General features: G+C 46.4%; 1 protein-coding gene across 1 annotated transcript; it reads left to right on the forward strand.

Annotated features, from left to right (window-relative positions):
- Nucleotides 1-563: 563 nt before the first annotated feature.
- SERTM1 (serine rich and transmembrane domain containing 1) lies at nucleotides 564-25,961 on the forward strand. The gene is made up of 2 exons (XM_077341895.1): nucleotides 564-721; nucleotides 24,465-25,961. The coding sequence occupies exon 2, from the start codon at nucleotides 24,614-24,616 to the stop codon at nucleotides 24,935-24,937; it is 324 nt and encodes a 107-aa protein (XP_077198010.1). The 5' UTR covers nucleotides 564-721; nucleotides 24,465-24,613; the 3' UTR covers nucleotides 24,938-25,961.
- Nucleotides 25,962-26,168: the final 207 nt, after the last annotated feature.

Here is a 26,168-nt window from a genome sequence, read left to right on the forward strand (position 1 = left end):
GCAGGGAAACCTACCACGCAGAATGTTGCTGCGCTTTATCAGCCGCTGCACCAGCAATAGGAAAGCCATGCCTGCACATGCCCGCGTTCATCCCACAATGATGCTCATGAAATGTCGCCTAGTCGCAACAAACTTATAACGACCTGGCACAGCGCTTTCAAGGCCAGAGATGAGCAGGGGCGGTTTGCCATTGCCTTCCTCTGCGTAGCACCCCCGGAGGGGCACTTCTACCCACGTACTCAATAATGCCGCTTCGATCCACATCAGCGCCCCTCGGTAAGTGGATTTTGCCCTGTCACACGGTCAGGTCCAGTAGCAAAGTGGACGGAAAGTGCCTCATTCGGTGTGGGGGAAAGCGTGGCCAAGCGTGGTCCAGACGGGAGGAAAAGCGAAGTTGCTAAACCGCCCGTCCAAACAGCGTCGCCTGGGCGGCCCCACCCGCGCGCCCCCAGCCCAGCGCCAGCCGGCCGAAGGAGGAGGGCGGGGGCTGCCGAGGAGCGGGGACGGGACGCCCTTCCCAGTTAGGGCTGGAGGCGGTGCGCGATTGGACGGCGGCGGCGGCCTCTCCCCGCCCCGGGAAGGCTCGGCCACGCCCTTCGGGCTGCTGGCAGCGGCCGGGGGGCTCGGGGAGTAGCAGAGGGGAGAGCGGCGCTGACTTGGGCTGGCGCGTCCCTTCCCGCGCCGCCTCTCCCGGAGAAAGCGGGACGTTCCCTCGGATCAGGTCAGTGAGCTTGCCGCCGGCTCCCCCCGTCCCTGCCGCTCCGGATCCTTCCCCTTGGCTTGCTTGTGCCCGAGGCAGTGTGGAGCCCTGGGATGGCCATGCAACAGCGTCTCCCCAGGCAGCCCCGACAGCGTCCTGGCCCCAGCCGCGCCCTGCTGCTCCCAAGGGCACGGGCGAACCCGGGTCCGAGGGCCGCTGGAACTTACGCCGAGCGCTGGAGGGTTTGGGGCCGTTGCGGCCAGGTCGAGACGGCGTTTGCCTCGGAAGTCCCCCCGAGCGCAGCAGCATTTGCTCCCCAGCGGCGTGTCCCGAAGGTGCGAGGCATGGGCTCTTGGGTCGCTTCCCAGGAGTCGAGACGGCGCGCTGGGGGGGCCCGGGTGCGCTGAGAGGGACTCAGGTGTGCAGCCGAGGTGGGGTGTGCATCGAGGCGGGCTTTCCTCGCAATGGGGAAGGGTTTGGTGCTGCGAGTTTTCGGGAGGTGGTCGAGTCCGGCCGGGCTAGCCTTCCCAGACCCCCACCAGGGTCGCTGTGCTTGACCCGCGTTGTCCTTGCACTGCATGTCCCCCTGGAGCCCACCGGCTGCCTCCTGTGGAAGAGCAAAGCTCTTGGCAGGCAGATAGTTTGCCCTCTGGCTTCTGCCTAGAGGGCAAAGAGTTCCGGCCAGTCCGTTTTTACACCCGCTGCATCAGGCGCAGGTGAGGGAGCAGCGCAGATCTGACCGCCTCGTGTGTCTCGATCATTGGTCCAAACACAGAATAAGCCAATTGCTGACATGCAAAAGGGAAGATATTTGGGGGGGGGGGAGAGAGATCCTGTTAGTCTGATGTGTCCGACCTCCCTTAGCATGAATCAGCCGTTACAATGCATTATATTGGTCAGCGGATCAGTTAACGTTTCACAGCCATGTCTGGAACACTAGAAGGGCCTCTCCAACATCCAGGGGTGGTCAAACTGCGGCCCTCCAGATGTCCATGGACTACAACATTTGATGGCAGGGGCTCATGGGAATTGTAGTCTATGGACATTTGGAGGACCGCAGTTTGACTACCCCTGATCCAGATGGCTGCAGGTTGGTGTTCCCAAAGTCCTGATTTCTCAGAGGGCTGATATGAGAGGAAAGGCTTTGTGGCTCCTAATTTCCCGAGACAGAAGTCTCAAGGCTGGCTCACACATGCCTGTGTGCCTCTCTGGTGGTTGGGTTGTAGCCCTCTCTGGGTGTGGGTTGCAGCCATGTGAAAAAAGCACTGTGCTGGAGGGGATGTCAAGGGCTAGGGGAACAGTCAGCTCGGCTTACGTCCACGAGAGCATTTCCCACAGCCAAGGGTTGCTTTTCTGCTGCAGATACAAGGTGCTGCCATGCGTGGGTAAACTCAGACCCAATGTGGCTTCCCTTCAACTATTGCAAGCGACAAAGAAGTCCCAGCATACAGCAGCACCAACAGGACACAAACAAGAATATGGTTCTCGACCTGGAAAATATCTGGGGGTTTGTTTTTTTCAGTCAAGTCCTGTCATCAAAAGTAGTTGATGTCAGTCTGGCCAGAGAAGGCCTCTGAAGTAGAACATTTGGCAGCTTCTGATGATTATTTTGTTCCTTCCTTGATTGGTTTTCCCTGAAAATGCTTCCTCCTTGCTTTTGCATGGGCAACATGTTACTTAAATTGGAGGGGAGGGTTCGCAGTTTGAGCAGTTAAACCTGGATTTGCTTTAACTTTGTATATACTTGCTAATGAAGATTGGAAGATTAGAAGAACAGGACTGGGTAATACTTAAGAGTGGAATGCAAGTTATTCAAAACTAGCAAGAAAGCCCATTGCAAGCAGGAATGCAATGGGTGCTAAGACCCAGGGGACATTGGGAGGTGCAGATCTCTCTGTCTCTCTCTCCCTCTTGCAGCATGTCTCCTGTCTCGGTGTGCCTCGCAGCAGGAAGCATAGCAGGTAATCAGGGGTGGTTTGTAGGAGGGAAGGAGGGCAGGTGTGCAGTTTGGAGCAGCTCTCTCTGTTTTTCTCTCTCTCCCTCCGTTGCAGCAGGGATGCCTCTCTCTGTGTCTCTGTCAGCAGCTTGGGGCAGCTTTCTCTGTGTCTCTCTCTGCCTCCCTCACAGCAGGAGTGATAAGAAGGAATGAGGGCATGTGTTGGGTCTGGCAGGGCTCTGTGTGTCTCTGTCTTTGCCCCTGATTGGCCCTATTCCAACTCGGAACGCCAGACACGTTCCACCCTCAAGGCTGTTTCACAAATATATAGAGGAACCATGGATGGATGGATAAGAATAATGTAAGGTTTTCCATTCCATAGCATGGGGTCTCATTGTGGACCTCCAGTGTCAACATTCTTTTATAGTCAGGTTGCTACTGGCAGTTAACTATGGTCCTGCACATGTCACCAGTTCTGGAAGCCTCACTTCAAAAAGGATGTGGACAAAACTGAGAGGGTGCAGAGAAGAGCAAGAAGAATGATTAGGGATTGAGGACCAAGCCCTATAAGGAAAGGCTGGGGACATGGGGAATATTCCGCCTGGAGAAGAGGAAGTTGAGAGGGAACATGATTGCTGCCTTTAACTCTTTGAAAGGTTGTCACTTCGAGGAGGGCAGGGAGCGGTTCCTGTTGTCAGAAGAGGATAGAACCCGCAGTAATGGGTTTAAACCAGTGGTCCGCAACCTTTTTCAGGGCGCGGACTGGTGTGTGGGAGGGCGATCCAGGTGCCGCGCATGGGCAGCAGCCCATGTGCAAATGTGCATGTGCGGCAGGCCCAAGCATGGTGCAAACACGCATGTGCAGACCTGCTGCATATGCGTTTTTGCGCATGGGATGATGCGCATGCGCGGTGCCCGGATTGCCCTCCCCATGAACGAAACTGTCACGCATGCGCGAAACTGTTGCGCATGCGCATTTGCGGCTACGTGTGGTGCAAATGCGCATGCATGGACCTGCCGTGCATGCATGTTTGCGCCGACGGCCATACTTCCCTCTCCCCCCTCTCACAGAAAGAAGCTTGCCAGGCCGCAAGCTGATTGGCTGCTTTGGCGGCCGATTTGCTTGGAGCCTGGGAAGTTTCTCGCTGCAGGGGGGGGGCGGGGAGAGGGAGCCGCGGCCCGGTGGTTGGGGACCACTGGTTTAAACTACCCGTAGAATTGTACCAGCTAGATCTCATGAAAAATTTTTCACAGTCTGAGTAGTTCAGCAGTGGAATTGGCTGAGGAGTTGGTGAGCTTTCCCCACTGACAGCCTTTAAGCAGCAGCTGGACTGATATTTAGGCTGATCTAGCACTGAGCATGGGGTTGGACTAGATGGCCTCTATACCCCCTTCCAACTCTAGGATTCTATGAGAGCTTGACATCAGCAAAAAGGATGAAAATCTCTTTCCAGATACATTTTGATCTCGTATAATAAAAGAGCAAGGCTACGAAAGTTGACTATTTCCTTTTTTGGGGTTACTGAGGATAAGAATGAAACTTATTTTCATAGTTGACTTATTCTTAAATATAAGACAATGTATCTTCTCTCTATTATAATTCAGAAGAAACAATTTTTCCTTTCAGTCAGGAAGGAGGGCTGTTTCACAAAAAATAAGGAAAAGCATTGGCACATTTGTTTCTTTTATATACCCACAGTGTACATTTCTGCCTGTTACGAACACAGGAACAGCATTTCTGGATCAGTCCACTGGTCCATCTGCTCGAGCATTCTGTTTTGCATGGCAGCCAACCAATTGCCTTGGAAGGTCAAACAAACAGCACAAAGACCACGGTCCTTCCCTAATGTTGCCTCTAGCATTGGTATTGCAGGTTTCCTGCCGCTGCAGATGGAGGTTTCCTTTGGTCCCCCCTATGAGTCTCCCTAGCTCATAGCTCTGATGCCTTTTAAAGGCAATAATGCTGGTGGCTGTCACCACCTCTGCTTGCAGTGAACACCTCTGTTGAATTATTTGTTGAGCAAAGAACAATTTCCTTTTCTATGTCCTGAACCTATTTCCCTTCCATTTCACTGGGCACCTCCAAGTACTGCTGTTGTGGGAGAAGGAGAAAAGGCATCCTTTATCTCATACATAATCTCTACCTGAGTCTCCCCTTAGCTATCTTTTTCCTAGACCAAAACATCCCAGGCTCTCCAGCCTTTCCTCATAGGAAATATGCTCTGCGTGTCTTGGTCACCCTCCTTTGTGCTGGGTAGTGATGCTTGGTGCAGCTCAAGGGCATTATGTTGCAGGATCCTCCTGCAGATATTTTAGAAGAGCACTACAACCAGGGTTTAATGCGTAACATTGTCCCAGGCTTTCTATCATTAGTTTTGTGGAGGGACAAAACAAGATTTAATCAGTCCACTTGAAATTAATAGTAATTTTTCAGCAGTCATAGTTTAGTGGCAGAACACGTGATGCTTTGCATGCATAAAATTCCAGAATCAGTCCCTAGTATCATTAGTTAAAAGGCTCTTAGGTGATAGAGCTAGAAAAAGATCATTAGCTGGAGTCTCTGGAGAGACTGTGTTAGAGAAGACAAGACAATTTGAACAGTGGTCGGTTTCTCTATATGGTAGCGTGATATGTTTGTGGCCACATGTATTGTATAGAGGGCAGTGGTAAAAATCTCACTTTTCTCCATAGTTGCAGCCAGTCTTTGTTGCTTTTTTCTTCCCTCTTCCTTGAAGGGGCTTAGAGTGGCATACATGGTTTCCCCTTGGAACCCCCTTGCGAGGTCAGATTCAGGTGGGTAGTTACATTGGTGTGAAGCAACAGTACACAGTTCTGAAAACCTCTGAAGAAGCATGCATGCACACGAAAGTTTACACCCAGAATTAAATTTTCTTGGTCTTAAAGGTGCCACTGGACTCAGACCTTGTTCCTGTGAGGCAGGTTAGAGTGAAGGATAGTGATTAACCCGGGGTTATCTGTGTGCATGGTGGTTGGGTGGGGCTATGAAGCTCCATCTCTTCAGGCTAGGGCAGGGGTAGTCAAACTGCGGCCCTCCAGATGTCCATGGACCACAATTCCCAGAAGCCCCTGCCAGCATTCCGCAGAGGGCCGCAGTTTGACTACCCCTGGGCTAGGGTCTGGAATTATGACCATTACACCTCTCCCCCTCTGTGTTTCCCCCTCTCTCCAGGCATGATGTGTTGTGACACTGATGATGTAACAGATTTAAGCTCATGCCTCAAATTAGAAGGCAGTAAAATAGCTGCCCACTAGCCCTGGTTTAAGGGCCTCTTGTGGCGCAGAGTGGTAAGGCAGCCGTCTGAAAGCTCTGCCCATGAGGCTGGGAGTTCAATCCCAGCAGCCGGCTCAAGGTTGACTCAGCCTTCCATCCTTCCGAGGTCGGTAAAATGAGTACCCAGCTTGCTGGGGGGTAAACGGTCATGACTGGGGAAGGCACTGGCAAACCACCCCGTATTGAGTCTGCCATGAAAACGCTAGAGGGCGTCACCCCAAGGGTCAGACATGACTCGGTGCTTGCACAGGGGATACCTTTACCTTTACCTTTAGCCCTGGTTTATGAAAGGGTATACAGCTTGCCAGTAAAAATAAACAACTTGCATTAAAAAAAAATCTCATCAGTGCTGTGTTACGTTAGAGCATTTATATGTCATGCCAGCATATGTCAAGTTTAGTGTGTTGGGCTAGGACCTTGGAGATGCAGCTTCGAATCGCCCCTCTGCCATGGAAGCTTGTTGATTGACTTTGGGCCAGCCACAGACTCTCTCAGCCTTGCCCAACTCAGTGAGTTATTGCAGGGATAAGGAGAAGAAAACAATGTCAACTACTTTGGGACCTCACTGGGGAGAAAGGTGGAGGTATAAATGAAGTAAATAAATAAATAGTTTATGAAGAGAAGAGCAGGAATCAGAATAACTCTACAAAAGAGTACTTGAAATGCTGCGTGCTGCCCTACTGTGTTATGGGGAGTTCTGCTTGTTTTAGTACAACTTCATTGAAAAATAATTGATAAGATACAGAATATTTTCACCAGTCAACAGAATATTCAGCCAGTCTGAGGTAATGGTTAAGAGTGGCGACCTCTAATCTGGAGAATTGAGTTGGATTCCCCACTCCTCCACATGCAGCCAGCTGGGTGATCCTGGATCAGTTGCAGTTTCTCTCAGAGCTCTCTCAGCCCCACCTATCTTACAAGGCGCCTATTGTGGGGAGAGGAAGGCAAGGCGATTGTGATCTGCACACTGCGGATAATGCACTGTGCAAAACAGGAAAATCTACTTTTTGTACATTGAAAGTGTGTCATCCAATGTGTGTAGAATGGACATCACTTTGAAACTCCATTGAGTGATAAAGAGTGGGGTACAAAAAAACAGGTTGTCGTTGTCTTAATTTTAAGGAAGGTATCAGGCTATATTTCTAGACGCAGGAAATCTGACCTGGATGGCCCCCGCTATCCCAATCTTGCCAGGTCTTGGCTGTTGAGCAGGGTCAACCCTTGTTATTACTGGAATGGGAGATCACCAGAGACATCCAAGATTGCTATGCAGATGTCGGCATGACAAACTATCCCTGCTTGAATTTGGAGACACCATAAGTGGGCTGTAATTTGACAGTACTTTCTACCACCATCACCACCTGGGAATCTTACATCTTCAAATATAGGATTTTTTAAAAATGTCAGTCTAATCTTATCTGAATGTTGTCTGGGGCAATTTCCAGTTGTTCCATCCTGTGAGCTGGATCCTCTATCACAGATCTCCAGGGTTTATAGTTGGGAAAAACTGACCACTTGCATAAAGCAAAAGATAGCATCTTCCATTCATATCTTTAGATTTTACATTACAAAAGATGTTTCTAGCTGGATAAAAAAGGTGGGACCAACAACAATGATCTTAAAAGGTTATGCTGAATCATCTCTAACTTGGGCTATGAAAACTGTCCGATAGGCTGATACCAACACTTCATTTGGAGGCTTATAAGAGCCTGGGAACTTTCTGTTACTGAGCCTTGGTCATAATTGACTAGACAGTTCCAGTTTCATGTGAAAAGCTGGAAAAAAGCTGGAAAAAAGTCTATATAAAGGACCCATTTAGAGGATTTAAGTTATTGATCTGGAATACTGTTCGGTATCCACTTGTACTGAATACTGGTGTGCCAAGACCATGGTTTTAATTTAATTCTCTGATGGTGCTTTATACACTGGCCCTAAAAAAGAAGCGAAGATAATTAACAAACGTTGTAGTTCTTTTGGAATAAGGATCATATAATAAGCACTAATAGTAGGTTTGGGGAGGAATAAGATCAGTCAGTTATGTTTTGGATGGTGCCTATATATGCAGATTGAATAAGAAGGGTATAAACCCTCATCAGTCTCTGTAATCTCTTTGAAAGTTCCTCCTAGGTCTGTAAAAACACCATTCAGGTTTGTTCTTTCCCATCAGGAATCTATATTAATAAATGTAAGCATCCATCCATATTCAGTAAACCTAGTTGCAGCTATTTCTCACTTTATAAGGTCAGGAACTTATGATACAACTATAAACGTGGCATATAAACACTGACATTTCAAATATTTATGCAGAAGATGGTTCAAGATATAACTAAAGGCAGGTGAAACAGTTTGTGTGGAAGCCAGTTTGATTGTCTACCAGTCTATCATGCAGGAACAACCAATGACAGGACTCCACAAGAAAAAAATGCCACATTATCTTCTGCTCTTTTCTTGAGGTTGTGGTAGCCAAGTGTAGCAGGTGGCAGCTTTTCAGATCTCATGCAGAACTTTCCAAAGGCTCTTGAAGCTATGGCACATCTGTCTGCTTTTTGAGTGGTTCCAAGGCTCCATCTATGACAGAACTGAGACTCCAAATCTGATGCCAGAGCCAGTTCAAGATATTTTGTTGCCCCAAACATGATATATCCACCCTCTCTTGGGCCTACACCATTGCTAGCCAAGGGTTGGAAAGACAAGCCCTGCTGGTGAGAGAGGCCCATTAGGGTCTTCCAGTCACCTCCAATGCAGAGCTTTGACACCCTCCATATTGTTCCGCTGCCCCCAGTCACTTTGATTGTTCACAGTAAGCAAAATTACACTGTTGGATGCCAATGGACTTAGAAGGCTATAACTCTGTTTAGAAGTAGAGGATTTCTCTATACCCCGATTTCTCAACCCTAAGGAATTTCAAAGTAGCTTATAATCATCTCCTTTTCCTCTCCCCAAAACAGGGGTGTTGTGAGGTAGGTGGGACTGAGAGAGTTTTGAAAGGACCGTGACTGGCTAAAGGTCACCCATCAGGTTTCATGTGAAGGAGGAGTGGGGAATTAAACCCAGTAATCCAGATTAGAGCATGTTTATCTCAACCACTGTACCACACTGGTTTAGGATTGTACTGTCAGCTGGAGAACCAACGAATGTGTCTAAAGTTCATGTAATGCAACAGTAAAGATCCTGCCCCTTCTCGGAGGGAAGGACACTGTTGATTATGAGCACAGATGCTTGCAAGCTGCCAAAGCCAGCCAAAATAGGTAGCCTCCTGGCTTGTATATAAGAATATATCCCCAAATAAGTGTTCTCCATTGCAGAGAACTATAGTTCCTTCTTCTTGGAGAAGAAACAGTGATGAAAAATAAATTTAGATTCCAGTGGCACCTTTAAGACTGACAAAGTTTTATTCAAGGTATGAGCTTTTGCGTGCACACACATACCTTGAATGAAACTTTGTTTAGGGTTTAGGGGTCAATAGAAATAACAGGAGGCAATCAGAGTGCCTGCCCTTTATTAATACCACATATATCTTATTAAAACTACAGGACTGGGGCTGAAACCAAATGGAGCGCTCAGGTAAATTCACAGGAGTCACAGGAGGCAAAGACAGTGGAAAGCCGAGACCTGAACTGAGATGCATGTTTGATGGGAAGAGTTGAGGTTGGAAGAAAAATGAACAAGAAGTTAAAATATAAAATATATTGTTAACAAAACAAAACAGTGATCCTAAAAATTGATAATACTTAAACAGCAGCTGGAATTTTAAAAAACTTGCAGTTGCCATAGGCTAGCCCAGTCTCACCTAATCTCAGAAGCTAAGCAGGGTCAACTTTGGGGAGTATTTGGATGGGAGACCACCAAAGAATACCAGGGTTGCTATGCAGAAGGAGGCAATGGCAGACCACCTCTGAACATCTCTTGCCTTGAAAACCCCATCCAGGTCACCATAAATCATCTGTGACTTCATGGCACTTTCCACCACCACCGCCACCACCATTTTTAATGACCTCCAACAAATGCTGAGATTCCCCGTGGGCATCTCTTCAGCAAGCGTTCCCCTGTTTGGGTGCCAGCATTTAAAAGCCACAGCTTCATGTGGCTGTCAAGGAGATCTTCGTCAAAGGAAACACAGTCTACATTTGGAGAGGGAAGAGACTATGCTGTTTGTAGTGATGGCCTGCAGCTAAACTGATTTATCAGAGATACTAAAAAATGACAAGGGCCAATGCTTATATTGGAGCTTCACAACTTGGATATAAAATGTTAGTGCGGTAGCTGCGTTTGCAAGCCAGTGTGTGGATGCGCTCATGGGGGAGCTATGATCAGATGCAGTCCCCTCCCTTAACTGCAGCGCTCCGTTGAGTATGCTTGGTATGAGAGAGCCTTACTTTTCAGACCACATTACAGTCCGTGTATCCAAACAAAAGAGCTCTATGCCAGGAGAAACCTTGACTTTTTTTCATTTTTCGTTTGTTTTTTTAGTTGCAGATACGGAGGCATGTTTAGTCGCCGGAGGATTCTGTAGGAATTCTCACCTCCGCTGTGATTGAGAGCCTTGGTGCGGCACGCAGTCTGGGAAAGAAATAATCAAATGCAATGCAGTGTGTGAAAAGAATTTGCAGAAGGACCTCCTAGGGCAAGGAGAAAGGATCGGAACAGAACTGCAATCATTTCTATTTGTCTTATTTGAAGAAATAGCACCCACCCGTGTTCACCCTTTCCAGTGATTTCCCCCCCCCCCCCCTTAGATAATAATAGGATCAGTAGAACATCAGCTGGGGGATTGCCTTGCAGTGCTTGGGAAGCAAGCTGTGTATTGCGAAGCATGCATTGCTGCTTATAACTCTGCACTGAGTCTGGTTTCTGGAACGACACTTCTGTGTGCAGCCGACCCAGTTCCTCAAGAGCGGGTGTGGTTCATTTCCATTCTCCTTGGCACTGAACCCTAGGGTAATAAATGTAATCACAATACTTGGATGTTGGCGCCGTGCTTGAAAGCAGTATTCGTTGCATCAGGTAATTTTCTGTATTGCGTTTGGATAGATTTCGAGGATGACTGATGCTGCAATAGCAGGGATGAAAGCCAGATAATCAGGGATTCACATCCAAGGCAGGAAAACTGTTTATCTAACATAGTTCAGTCTAAATAAGCTCATAAGTGGAGAAAGGAAGCATACAGAGGCTGTGTCACGTCTGCCCTTTCGGAAAAGACGTTTTGTAAACAAATTTTGTTTTTTTCTTTAATAAGCCTAGTCCAGAACTCCATCTTGTCCATCTTGAGCCATTTGGCCTTTGCATGGGATGGAATCCATTCCATGCTTCACATAATAGCAAAGCAGGGCTTGCAGCTAAGGTGGCACTTTAAGTAGAGCTACAGCCTTCTGAGTCTACTAAAGTGAGTGGGCTTACAATAGTCAAATATTGGCAATGTCAGTTTTCTGCACACTGGTTCGCCCTCCTGCTCCTTATAACACAACTGTGAAAACTTTAAGATGGGCTTCCAGGGGATGTGTACCTTTCAAACAACCAGCCAAGGTTGGTGGAGCTGTCTAGTTCTCTCTCAGGAGGGTGGGATGTGTTGGATTCCTCGACACAGGGATCTTAGTGGATCTGAAACGTCTTCCTAATGTTAATAGCTATGCTGTTGTGTAGATATAACCTATAAACCACCAGTTGATTCCATTTATTACTGGAATGGGCTGGCATACCAACGTGAATGCCTGGATGGTGAATTAACCCACATGCTGATGAAGACCAGCAGAGAAAGCAATCCTGTCGAACCCGTGTCTGAGGCATGCTCTCAATGTTGAAAAACAAGAGACTTTGCAAAGAGATGTCACAGTTGTGCTCAGTCCCCAAGTTCACAGGAATGATTGCTGTCTGTAGACCCTGAGGTTGTCTTAGAGCTTACAGGTATAGCAAAATCCAAAGGCCATAAACTTCTGTAGACTATCATTAGGAGGCCATATCAGCAAAGGCCTTGGTCTCTTGTGTCCTGTTTGTTGTCTTGCTATTGCAAATGGCTGGCCACTGTGTGAAACATTTAACACGTGAAACAAATTTCTCCACTGCAATAGCACCAGGTTTTAAATCATTTATACATGAACTTTTGGAACTCATGTTACAGTGGATGAGTGATGGGGTTGTGAGTGTCCTGCATAGTGCAGGGGGTTGGACTAGATGACCCATGAGGTCCCTTCCAACTCTATGATTCTATGATACATTATCCAAAAGGTGCCTTATAAAACTGCTCTTTTCTCAGTTGCAGGAACAGAAGTGGTTGCTCTAGATATCATGTCTGAGTTTTATGACTTGCATTTAATTTAGACTTTTAATTTATGCCTGAGCAAATTAAAAGTGACTAAGAGAAATGTCTGTTCAGAAACCAGTCTGAATTTACTTCTGCTTATTGTATTAAAAACCTTCCTGTGCTGCTTTTCTATCCACGTGCAATTCCCAAAGCAACATTTCAACGTTCAAAAACGGAAACATTTTAACATTAAAACATTTGAGTCATTTAAAAGTGTTTAAAATAGAGTGTATATAAGTTATTTAAACAAGCCAAGAAAAAACATATAAACACACAACACAGTGCAGTCAGGGAGGAGGGCCAATAACAGTTACTGGGGGTCTGGCAAACAAAACATAAAAGTCTTCACCCACTCACAGAGGAGACATACAGATCTCCCTGCAAAGGGAGTTCCAAAGGTTCAGAGCTATGACCAAGAAGGACCTGACCCAGGCTGCCACTCATCAAGCCTGATCTAACAGAGCATCCAAAGCATCTGAAGATGAACGGAGTGGACTTCATATGGGAGAAGTAGACCCTTCAGGTATGCTGGCCCCAAGCATTATAGGGCTTTAAAGGTCAATAAGAGCACCTTGAATTGAAACCAGAGGCCAATTGGAAGCCAGTGTAGATGAATCAAGACTAGAGTGATATGGTCCCTTCAACCCATTCCAGTCAGTGTCCTGGCTGCTGCTTTTTGTAGAAGAAGAAGAGTTGGTTCTTATATGCTGCTTTTCTCTACCCGAAGGAGTCTCAAGGCAGTTTACAATCTCCTTCCCTTTCCTCTCCCCACAACAGACACCCTGTGACGTAGGTGAGGCTGAGAGAGCCCTGATATCACTGCTCGGTCAGAACAGCTTTATCAGCGCTGTGGCAAGCCCAAGGCCACCCCGCTGACTGCATGTGGGGGAGTGCAGTGTACCAACTGTAGCATCCAGACAATCTTCAAGGGCAGCCCCACATAAAGTGCATTACTCTAATCTGGATATTACCAGGGTGTGCATCACAGGGGCAAGATCTTTCCAGCGCTCGGAAGCCTGCAGCTGGCTCACCAGCCAAGAAAGAAGAAAAGCTGGGGTTTTTCTGTACCTCACTTTTTCTACCTGAAGGAATCTCAGAGCAGCTTACAATCGCCTTCCCTTCCTCTCCCCACCACAGACACCCTGTGAGGTAGTTGGGGCTGAGAAAGCTTTGCGAGAACTGTGGCTGGCCCAAGGTCACCCACCTGGCTGCATATGGAGGAGAAGTGGGGAATGAAACCCAGCTCCCCAGATTAGAGGCAACTGCACTTAACCACAACGCCAGGCTAACTCTCACCACTGACAGCTGTTGCTTCCGGTTTATTCAACAGCAGGACCAGGTCCAGGAGTACCCTCAAACTACAAGCATGTTTTTCTTTTGGTTGCAACCTCAAACAAAACAGGAGATATCTAAAATAAGAGTCCAATAGCACCTTTAAGACCAATAAAGATTTATTCAAGGCGTGAGCTTCCGAGGGCAGGCAGGCTTCCGAGGGTTGGTCTTAAAGGTGCTATTGGACTCTATTTTTGTTGTGCTACTCCCGACCAGCATGGCTACCCACTTGAATCTATCCTTATAGGAGATATCTAGTTTCTGGACCAAACCTCTCGCTTCACATCCAGTGGTACCTCAGTTTTATTTAGATTAAGCTTCAGTGTGTTAATCCTCATCTATCCCAAAACTACTTCTTGGCATCTGGTTAGGATTTCCCCTGGGAGTAGGGCTATTTCACTCCAGTGACTAGGTTTGGAACTAAATTTGGATGGATGGATGCAAACAATCTGCTTCATACAGAAATCCCAGAGGTTGGCGAGAATTGACAGCTAGATATTTGCCATTAGATATGCTGGAAGGAAATGCTGACAAGAATAAGAGCGCAGGATTTGTTCAGACCTCCTAGATTTCGGGCAGAGCCATCTGTCAGTCTTAGGAGCATTTAAAATCTCAAGTGACACTGGAAGATTTCTTCTTGTTTTTACCACCCAGGAAGAGCAGGAAGAAACAAGAAACCAAAGGACTGTTTTGAAAGCAGGCCTGTCCAACCTGGGACCGCCAAGCTAAACACAGCTCAGCCTGACAACCCACTTATGTGCGCATGAAACTAGGGTTGCCAGCTCTGGGTTGGGAAATACCTGGAGACTTTGGGGTTGGAGCCCAGAGTGGGTGGGATTTGGGGGTAAGGGACCTGAATGAAGTATAATGCTATAGAGTCCACCCTCCAAAGCAGCTGTTTTCTCCAGAGGAACTGATCTCTTTAGGCTGGAGAGGAGTTATAATTCCAGGGGTTCTCCAGGCTCCACCTGGGGACTGGCATCCCTATATGATGCTGCCTCATCCTGAGTCAGACCATTGGTTTATCAAGTGGTTTATTCTGATTGGCAGTGTCTCAGGTCTTGGACATTATCTACTCCCTTACAGTGGGAGATGAAAGATTATGGAAATTGTAAAAGCAGAAGCTCTACTATTGAGCCAAGTGCTCTCCTATGATCAGCCTAAGCAGGCGGCAAAACCACAAGGCAGGCCTGTCTGATGCTTCACGAGTTATCCAGGCTTGCCTTAGAAGAATGCTTCCAAACCCAACAGCCTTGTGAGTATCAAGTTCAGAATGGGTTCCCCAGAGGTGGATCCTGCACTTGTCACTGCACTGTACACTGCACTTGTCACTGTACTGCCCAGAGCCAGCTGAATAGAAGGTGGTTCTGCAATGGACAAAGGTGGAAGGTTAATTCCGCAATGTGGGAACCAGGAACAGCAGTGCTGCAGCCTGCAACATTCTGCTTCTAAGCACTGTTGAATTATTGCTTCAGCCCTGGCTTTGTCTAGGAGGGAAGCACTTTCTTACTAAGGGAATTTGAAATATAGCAGGACAGAGGGAGGGAGTGGCAGCCTTAGTTTTTTTCAGACTTTGTTTTAATGTGCATTCTGAGTGCTGCGATAGCATGACACGCACCAATCTATTTTGGAAGATGTGGTCATTAAAGCAAAGAAAGTGCAAAATGGTGGGGACTGGGGGGGGGAGTGTCAACATCACAAAGAACAGTCCAATATTTAAATTGTAACAAAATAATCTCTCTCTCTCTCTCTCTCTCTCTCTGCCCTTTACTGCTTTCTCTAAATCAGCCTTTCTCCACTTTTTGACCATTGAGAAACCCCTGAAATATTCTTCAGGCTTTGAGAAATCCAAGAAGTGGCGCAATTGTGCAGAATATGTTTGGAAAGCAGAGCTGTGTTCATACCTACCTGGGGGCTGTCCCCTTCCCATCCCCTCCAGGTGCATCGTTGGCCATTTGGAGGGGGTGCAGGTTGACATGACCATATATGATCACATTACCCACAAATATTTATGAAATTAAAAAAAAAATTACTTAACTCCCACCTGCTCAAGAAACCCCAGGTTTCACAAAACCCTGGTTGAGAAAGCCTGCTCCAATTGGTGCATCTACTAATGGAGAATTCTGTTACCCGAGTTAAAAAATGTAGCACATCCAATGCTGGGAAGATCCTGGCCAAATACATTCTGCCTCAAGGAAGCCTTCAGGACATTGTAATGAGTGCAGGCTTATATATTTGATTTTTTAGCCACTGCTTACCCAAAGGATTCTGCTGCGACTCACAACATTAAAACCATATAAATAAGTCAAAAACAAAACCAAATATTACATATTAACATCAAACTGTTAAAATAGGTGGCTAGTACCATGTAAAAATAGCCCAAACATTTGGATTTCCCTCCAAAGGCCAGCCTAAACAATTCAGCCTTGCATAACCAGTGGACACTTAATGAAGAATTCGTTCCACAGGGTAGGGGCCACAACTGAGAAGACTCTTCGCCTGGGGATAGTTAATCAAGCTATCCTGGAGCCAGACACCTGCAAGGGCCCATGGGCAACCATCTAAGAGAACATCGGGGGAGGGGGTTGGAACGTTTCTACTGCTGGCCAGGAAGGGCCATCCCTTCTTAGCTGTCTTTGGCACAGCTTGCAAGTACGTAAGGACTCCAGTGATGCCTCTGCCATTCCACTGAAGCTGGGAAATAGAATCAAGAAGAATACAGAGAAGAACCACCAGCAGTGGAAATGAAAGGGAATGTAAACCACAAGGCAACCGATGCTATCTGGAGAGCACTCAATTTACGGCAGTATGTGGAGCTGAGATTGCTGCGATCTCATCAGAAGCCTGCATCTGTCTGCTTTCTGGGACTATGTCTGGCTCTTAATGCCACTCACCGTCTCTAGTTCTATTAGTGTCAGGAAAGGGGAGTCGTCTACATTATTTGAAACATTTTATTGATAAAAAGACACTTAGAGGGTTGCTATTCCAGGGATGAAAAAGAAAGGAGAACGAATAAAAGAAATTTCCCATGCTGCTATGAACTGTGAAGGTTTCTCCATTTAAAAAAAATTACTCATGTACAACTGTCAGTGTATGTGGGGCTTGACAGAGTACAAGTCTCTGCCCCAAGGAGCTTACACACTGCCCTTTGCTACATGGGAGGCAACAAAAGGAGGGAAGAAATTTGTGTTCATTCCTGTTATAGGTGGTACAGGTTATTTTCAGCTAGGAAGGACTGAGAGATTGTACCAGATACATCTCCTTAAAGTAGTAGATCAATTAAAAGGAGGAACATATTCATTGGCTTCCCCAGTGTGAATATTTGAAAATGGAACCATTCTCCGTCCCAGTGCAACTATTTTCCAGGTTCCAAAACTGTCAAGTACCTAAGGATTGAACTTCACTGCACTCATGAACTTTAGAGAGAAGATTTGGGCTTGTTTTTCTTTTGTTTTTTTAATCTGTCCCACAGTGCTAGGATTTGGGAATCTCCTAGTGTAATTAGATAGCAGCAGGGAGCACATAATTAACTCTGTGGAATTCACAGCTGTGAGACATGGTGAGGACCACCAGCTTAGATAGATTATTTTAAATAGGAGATTACTTCTTGGAAGATCAGGGTGGTGCATGGCAGGCTATTAATGGTAATCTCCATTATGGAGGCAAATATCCTTTAAGGCAGTAGATACTAGGGACAAGGTCCTCAACTGTTTATGAGCTTCCAGACATCCTTGCTGGCTGCTGCTGGAAACACAATTTTGGCCTAGATGGGCCTTGGTCTGATTCAGAACCCTAATTTTTTAAAAATAATAAGACAACAGGAAAGAAACCTCAGGATGCAGAAACAACATCAGAAACTGAGGATGGACTTTGTTTATTTATACATACTCCGCCTCTCTCGGCAACTGCCAGCCTGAGGCAGCTCAAGGTAAAACAATAAAAACAAGAATCAATATCAACAATAAAACATCCCCAGTCACAGTTAAATGACCTAATATTAAAAGAACTGCAACAGCAAGATGGCGGAAACAGCACAGAAGAACCCCAGAGCTCCTCCGCTCCAGCCACAGTTCCTGCCACAGTTCTCATGTGGTGAGATCTTCCATAGCAACCAACCATAGGGTGGGAGTTGATCCCACTTGGGTTGTGTGCTGGAACCACAAAGGGATCACAAAGAAAAGTTTTGGGGTATAGGTTGATGGCTGGAAGGAACAGACAACGCACCAGGCAGCCCACAATGGCTTTCATGTAGCCTAGGAGCTAAGAAGCCTGGGAAGTCACTGGTTCAAATTTTGCCTTTGCCACTAACCCAACTGGTGGTTTAGGCAAACCGATCTCAGGCACGCAAACATACAAGAGAGACCTGCAGTGTGTGGATAACAATACAGTTCTACTTTCTAGGGTGGTTATAAGTGTTACAAGAATATTTGAAGTATTTTGAACACTGGAAGTTCTATATGTGTGTTACTGAAATATTCATGGCTTTTAAAAGGAAAAAAAAACAAATTAGTAAGAATTGCCTTGTGCAACTCAGTAAAGGAAATACGTGCATGCAAGTAAGCTCCTATGTCCATGTTGCCTGCTGCATTGAGCATGGTGGATACTGGAATGTACATCCATGAGTGGAGGCCTCTGCATTGCTTTGGGGGATGCGCAACCTTCTGCAGTAGGGCTGCTAGATCTCCCTTGGCCACTGGTGGGGATGAAGCAATAGGGTTGCTGGATCCAAGCTGAAAACTCCTGGAGCTTTGGGATGGAGTCTGGGGAGGGAGGGCAGGGACCTCAGTGGGGTACAGTGCCATAGAGTCTGCCCTCCAAAGCATCCATGTGCAGTTTCTGGGGAACTGCTCTCTGCAGTCTGGAGATAAACTGTAATTCCAGGGGATCCCCAGGGCCCACCTGGAGGCTGGCATCTGTATCTTAAACCAACCACTCACAAATTTTGCATGTGTTCCTGCAGAGCTATGTAGAGTCTTTTGTTTGAGTCTGAAAATGAGGAGAGAAGCACAGGAGCTGTTCTCTGTAGCACCTTAGAGAAGGGGGAGGATAAAACTGCAACAGAGAAATAAGTCGTATTTAAGCTAATTGGGCAGTTAGAAGATACATACTCAAGCTGAATCACAAAATTATCATGATTTCCATGTGTACCTCACCTGTCAGCTATTTAGCAACACTTTGAAAAGTGCTTGTGGCTGTTTGATGCAAGCGGTTATGGAGATCGTGATTCAGATTCTTCGCATATCAATAGGTGTCTGCCAAGGCACCCTTTCATCTGCCAGAAGCAAAACAATACGAGCAAAAACATAAGAGATATTCTCTAGATCACTTTTATCCCCTCCTTGGAAGCAAGCAGGATCATGAAGGAGGAAGTCCTTAATTATCTTAGAGGAACCAACAGGAAATCAAAGTATGAAGCCGTAAAGATAAGGTAGGGCCTTGCAGATAATTATGTTGATGCACCTTCATGAAAGCACATGAAGATTGCTTTAACTTCACCATAACACCTCATTTCAAAAGGATCTCATAGCTATCGGGGGTCCAAAGTTGTTTGTTTCTAAAACTTCTCGATGTCTGCAAAGCTGGTTGAGTGCAATTGAAGGGAATGGCATGATTCTTTCAGGGAATGCTAATTGAGTGGCACCGCAGCAGTGTTCTCGTAATAGTAGGCTCTTGTTCAAAGAGGCTGGGGGCATTTGAAGCCTTTCCCGGTATACTCGGGGACAGAAAAGAAAGCTGAGGCTCCAGTGTGTGCCGTGAGGGCAGAATGGACCAACTGGGTTGTAACAGACTTGGTCAGGAGGATGGCTTGCGGGTAGGATTCCCATACTCCGGGGCGGGGGGGGGAGCATCTGGAATTATAACTGATCTTTAGACCAGTGGTCCCCAACCTTTTTCGGGCCAGGGGGGGGGGAGAGGGAGGTGCAGGCACGGGCGCTGGTATGCCGGCAGGCACAGGCGCGGGGCTGGTGCTCTGGCGTGCCCGCTCCTTCACCCCTGCAGTGCGGCACTCACAAGCGCCGTGCTGTGGGGGGAAGGGAAGCACGCCCACTGGCGCGCCGGCACCCCCCCCCCGCTGCGGCCCGGTACCGAGGGCTCCACAGCCCAGTACCAGTCTACGGCCCGGGGGTTGGGGAACACTGCTCTAGACCAGTGGTCCCTAACCTTTTTATCACCGGGGATCACTCAATGCCTTTTACTGAGGCCCAGTGTGTGGGGGGGTAGTTTACTCCTCTACTCTCAACCACTGCCCTAACGCTCTCTGATCGCTATGGTAACATCCCTTCAAAATAAGATACAGACACGTCACAACAATGAAGTGTGTTGTAAAGGGCTGGGGGGGATGAAGTAAAGGGCCGGGGGGGGAGAGGGCATCCTTCGGGGCCCACCTCCAATTAGTCGAAGGACCACATGTGGTCCGCGGCCCACAGGTTGGGGATCGCTACTCTAGACTACATAAATAACATCTTGATTTCAAACAGTTAAGCAGGATCAGCCCTGGTCAGTGTTTGGATGGGAGACCACCTGGGAAGTCTAAGGTCCCTATGCAGAAACAGGCAATGGCAAACCACCTCTGGACGTCTCCTGCCTTGAAACCCCCCGCAGGGTTGCTGTAAGTTGGCTGCCGAGTGGTGGCAAAAAGAAAGCAGTGTTGACTTTTACAGACTTCAGTGGTGCAACCTGAGTTGGCTTGCCGGGAGGGGCGGTATATCAGTCCAATAATAGATAAAATAAATGAACTCTATTTAGGATTGCACTGACAGAGCAATTTGCCTAGTGGTTAAACCGATTCTGATTTTAAGGAGGTTCAGATCATGTGTAGCTATATGTTACTCCAATGAGCTCAAGGTTGAGTACATTCTGTACAAATCATGGTGGAAAATGATTTCAGCTGGGGGGAATCTTCACAGGATAGCTTTACCACAGCTCATTCTACAGTGACTTCTTCCCATAAAACATGGCTATGTTTTAATGAGGGTATAGCTCATGCTGGAATCCTGTCTACAAGGAATAATATTTTGTGTTTTGACTGTGGGTGAGCAGTTAGACAAACATGGCAGTCAGCTTTTATGAATGCAAATAAACCCTGGCTCTGTTTATTTCCCAGAAAACAGTAGTTACAAAGTCTGTGCATAGTGATAGTAGATTTATTCTCCATCTCCTTGCAAATGAGCCTTGCTTATGGCTTAGAGGCTTATCACTTGAAAGGGAATTTTTCATTCCTTCCAAGATTTTGTCTAAAATCAAAAGGTGTTTTAAGTTCTCCTTCCAGAATTTATTGGAGACTGTTTTTTTCCCCAGTGGCTCCATTAATCATTGTTCCCAAATCCTGTATTTTGAAGGAATTCCTTAACTGGACGTGGCTTTGCCTCATGCTTAGTATTAAGGTCGAGCAAGACAGAGTAATGGAGTCAAACTGAACGTGGCATTGAAGTTTGGAGACCAGAACACTCCATGAGTTTTTGACCCCTCGGTAACAGCTGCCAAGGGGAGGGGTTGATATGGATTGGGACCATACCACTAGTGAAAGGGGGGTGGCCTTTCCCATGCCATGTCACCAACTAAAAACGGGCACACAGGGCTGCTTTTTATGTCTGTGAGGAAAGAAAAGTGCAATAAACCTTCCTTTCCCCATGCTGGATCTAAAAGTAGGGGAGGGGGCATTTTTGATTGGGAAACAGCACAGTGGAAAGTTAACCCCCCTCCTTGGCACTGCTGCTCTCATCCACATTTGAGCCAACTGGTACTACGTTTTGAAGCAAAAAATACACTTCAGGAGTTCAAGTCACAGAACTCCAGGCGCTAATGTTCCCAACCTCAAGGCCAGTATTTTGTAGCTTGAGGCAGCAAGGTGAGTGGAATAAGCAGGATTCTTTACACATGATTTTACCCTTCTCCCCCTTCTCTGTTGAAAGGAGAAAACTGCAATGTTCTGTGTAGAGGGTGAAGCACACTGGTGCAGTGTAGGTAGGAAAGCTTGATGAATCATTTCCTTTCTTCTTTGCTTAGTTGCCTCTGCTGCTGTCCCTTCGTAGCGACTCCTTTTCCTGTAGGCTGCTTCCTTTCTTTTCCTTCTCATCTGGCTGCCAAGCCTCTTGCTATGGCAGGAAGCTTCCTGCCAGCAGCTCTAGTTGCCTGCTGGTGCTCCAAGTGACAGCAGGAGGAAAAAAATGTAAGTGATCTCACCTGCATCACTACATCACTACTGTGGAAAACATGGAAGCGATGTAGGGTAGCTTTAGAAATTGCAAGAAACTCAATTGTAAAACCACAGAGTTTCTGGTAATTCCTAGAACTACCCTACATCACTTTGGGTTTTCCCCCAGAAGTGATGTACAAATGCTGCCAACATCACACTCTCAACCCTCCCACTGTTTGCCAGGCTCTGCTTTACATATCCAGTATTTGGCTCCTTCATTACAAAGGGCTTCTATTATATTTTCAAAGCAACAGACTTCAGGAGGTTATTCCAAAATCAGCATCTCCTTTCTACAGTACAAACCAAGTTCTAAGTTAATATGCTCTATTTTCTCCTCCATCTCTGCTTGCTTCCCTTTCAGTCTAGGGGGGTTAGTCTGCTCCGACAGAAACTGCTGCCTCCCCAACGGAACAAACTTCTGAACTATATGTCTCTTGGCTTGTTTTCACATTGATGATAACTTTTCACAGTGGGTTCCTCTGGGGTCCACAGTGCCTGAGTAAGCTTAGCTATCCAGGCTATCAGCACACAGGGGGCTCAGGCAGCTTCAGTAACAGCCTCCTTATTGCTTCAGTAGAGAAAACAATTGCACACACTGACAGTGAGAACTGATAATGTACACTGAACTAGACATAAGTGAGGCCGTCCCATACCGCTCTCGAAAGTGAAGTTGCCAACCTCCTTCCTCGGAAAGTGGTGGGTCCTCCTTCTTTGGAAGCTTTTAAGCAGACACTAGATAGTTATCTGACAGAAATGCTGACTCTGTGAACTTAGGTAGAGAGTAAGTGGGTGGGCAGGTAGTTGTGAGTTCCTGCACTGGGCAAAGGGTTGGACTAGATGACCCTGGAGGTCCCTTCCAATGGTATGATTCTATGATTCCAGGTGGGGCTTGAAGATCTCTTGAAAGTATAACAGGTCTCCAGACAACAGTGCTCAGTCCTCCTGGAGAAAATGGCGGCTTCTGGAGGATGGACTCTATGGCATTGTACCCAGCTGAGGCTCCTCCCGAACTCCTCCCTCCACAGCCTGCTCCCCCAAATCTCCATGGATTTCTCCCTCCAGAATCGGCAACCATAGCAGGGCTGTGGTCTCTGGATTCAGTAATAAGCATTTGACAGCCAGTCCTTTGATCAAGCCCTGCCTAGGAAAGGGAGCAACCCAAGAGGCAGCTGCAGCTCTGCCAGGGCTTGAGGAGGACAGTCCTGCTTGGCTGGAGGGGTAGCGGGGAAGAGCAAGCCAGGGGAACTGGCAGTCCTACTAGGAGAGGGCATCAGAAGCTAATTTGTGATGGCTTACTTAAAGGTGCACACATAGATATTCATCATATAGTCATTATCATTTTAAGCTGCCTTCAGCAGGACTCTGTTGTGGTGGCAGAGAAATCCCTTCAATAAATAAAGATCCTCAGGGAAATAAGCTACAGTTATTAAAGCACAACACAGCCTGCCTTGTATCCTCATGGTTGCCTGCAGATCTGCCCCCTTTAATAGAGGCTTCAAGTGTGGGAATGAGCAGCTGAAATTTTTCATGGCACTAAAGGACTATCTAACCAAGACTCTGTTAAAGTGACAGGACATTTCCCTCCAGTGGTTTGTAACCTGATGGGAAAGGATCGAGATAACCTGTGGTCTTCTGTGTCTCATAGCAACCCCAAAAGATACTTTGCCACGAGGCAGTGCCTGGGGCAGCAACATGGTTGGCAGAGGTTTGATGTTCTCCCTTCATGTTTTCTTACTTGAAACTTCATCCTTTCCTCATCCATCAGCCAAATAATAATGCCCACAGTTTCTAAAAGCAAAATCCTATTGTATCCCATCCTACTGATCGTTTTGACCTGTTCTGTGCCATGAGTCCCCCAAGAGAGAAAGTCAGCTTGTAAATAATATAAATAAATCTGCCCAGGGAACCTGAGAAGGAAGAGGAAAGGATGGGGAATGGTGGTTATGAGAAGAATGAGATCTACCACTAGCATGTTTCTTGTTTCCTGAAAGGGGTGGGGGTGGGGATGCATGCTGATGACTAGTTTTCCATGGAAATACAATGTTTTATAAGGAGGATCATTCTATTGTGTGAATGCCAGTTTGGTATAATGGTTGGATTGTCCAAAATATCTTCAGGTTCCTAGTGAGCCAAGTTCCCTAGGTGGCTAGTCTCAGCCAAATCTGATACATGAAGGTTTTTAAAAGATAAAATGGAGGACTGGAGCACTTGTTCCTGAGCTTCGTGGAGGAAGGACAGGATTAAAAATATGCTAGATAGATGAGAGTTGTCAATTGAACTCATGCAAGTCCAGACATGGGCTTACCAGCAGGAGCTCCAGTAGCCTTCTGTCCTGTTCACATTGCCACCACCTGCAGAGGTAATGTGACAGTTACCAGAGAGGGCTTTTGGGAATGTTTACTCTTTTGAGTTTTTCTGTTTCTCCAGGCCCTTAAAGTGTTTTTTACAGTCTGCTTCTTGCCTGAGGGTTGTTCCATCAACATCATTTTATACTGCTTTTTGTTTTATGCGCTGGCTGGTTTTTCTTGGCTTGGCTTATTTATTTCGATTCATTTTATTGCTTGTTTTATTGGCTTACTTTTTATTGATGTGATTGTTTTTATTGACCTGTTTTATTGCTTTGGTTAGTTTTGTAAGCTGCCTTGAGCAAGTCTGGAGAGGTAGCACACAAAAAATAAAATAATTTCTTCCTTTGTTCCCCACTTACAGCCCCAAAAGAAAACCCAATTCACGTTAATCCTGACTCAAGAACAGAAGGGCAACAGTCATCACAAGGTGCCTAAGAATGCCAACAGCTTTATGGAGACTCACTTTTGACTGCTAGGTCTTGTTCATTGACTTATACAAAGTCAGCAAATATGTCAGAACTCAATCCTACCTCTGGATTATTAGCAGATATGGAAAATGGGACTTTTCTGGAATTGTATCCCACATCTCTCTCAACATCGATGGATTCATCTTCAGGACGCATGTCTAATGTCTATGTCTACGTCTCAATATTCCTCAGCCTCTTGGCTTTCCTCCTGTTGCTATTAATCATTGCTCTTCAGAGGCTGAAAAACATAATCTCTTCCAGTTCTTCCTATCCAGAATATACCAGCGATGCTGGGAGTTCCTTCACCAACTTAGAAGTCTGTAGCATTTCTTCCCAGCGGTCTGCTTTTTCAAATCTGTCTTCATGAAAATGAAAGGGAATACACTGGAGGATAGAACAGCTTCCTCTTGACTTTGGGGTGGATGTATATGCATGCGTAGTTCACCTTGGAAGGCTGTTAGTCATAAAGGAGGTGACGATCAACTCTCACTTTGATTTCCGTTTCTCTTTTTAGCCTCCATCCTCCTCCTCCCCCCGCCCTAATTATGAATGATGCTCGTCAGCTCTAAGCACAGAAACAGACTTCCAATCCTAGCTTCCTGTCTATAACAATGTTGCAGCTCTGCAGAGGTTTTCCAACCCACTTGTGAAGATGAGGCAGGTATTGAAGATTAATTTTTGGAAATATCCTGCTTATCTGGATTTGTCACCTGCATTGCAGTGATGGCTTGTGGGCTCACACAGCATAAGGACTTTTAATCCAACTTCCCCACCACCACCACCCAATACCACCAGATAAACTTAATATGAAAGAGACTTCTTGGTTAGTTGAAAGCTATTGGCCTGGATCAGCTTTTGTCAACTTTTTTTTCCATTGACAAACCTCTGAAACATTCTTCAGTCTCCGAGAAACCCCATAAGTGGTGCAACAGTGCAGGATATGGTTGGAAAACAGAGCTGTGTACATGCCCATCCCGGGCCCCTCCCCACCCCTCCAAGCCCATCATTAGCCATTTGGGGAGGGGTGGGTGGGTTGACATGACCATATATGGTTATATCACCCGATAAATATTTAACAAATTTTAAAAATATATTTAAAATCAATTAATTCCCACCTATTGGAAAAATCTTCCAGGGCCAGCAAGAAACCCCAGGCTTTCACAAAACCCTGGTTGAGAAATCCTGGCCTGGACATTCCCATTCTTCCTGTGGCATAGTTATAGAATGTTAAGAAAGCAAAGCTAACACAAGTTTAGTTATAAATTATGTTGGTAAGTGTCTCTTGTCTATTTTCCTGTGTACTTTTTAACTGACTCACATTGTCTGATATGTTTGTTTTCTTTCAACAAAACAGCTACAATAAATATGTGCACTAGTTCGTTTCAAATGGATTATATTTAGTCAACTTATTCTCCTTTTTTGAAATAGGGGAGCACATACTTTTTAGCCTGGCAGGCTCTGGATGAACCTCGAGGGGAAGAGGGTTCCAAAGCTGGGAGGCCAACACTAAATATGCTGGCTCTAGGGGTTTCATTCCCCCAGTGGGTGTAGGGCATACTCATCCCCAGCACCCATTGGCCACCACCAGTCAGAGCAGT

Source organism: Paroedura picta, chromosome 6, assembly GCF_049243985.1.
Source record: "Paroedura picta isolate Pp20150507F chromosome 6, Ppicta_v3.0, whole genome shotgun sequence".
In the NCBI taxonomy this organism is placed as follows: domain Eukaryota; kingdom Metazoa; phylum Chordata; class Lepidosauria; order Squamata; family Gekkonidae; genus Paroedura; species Paroedura picta.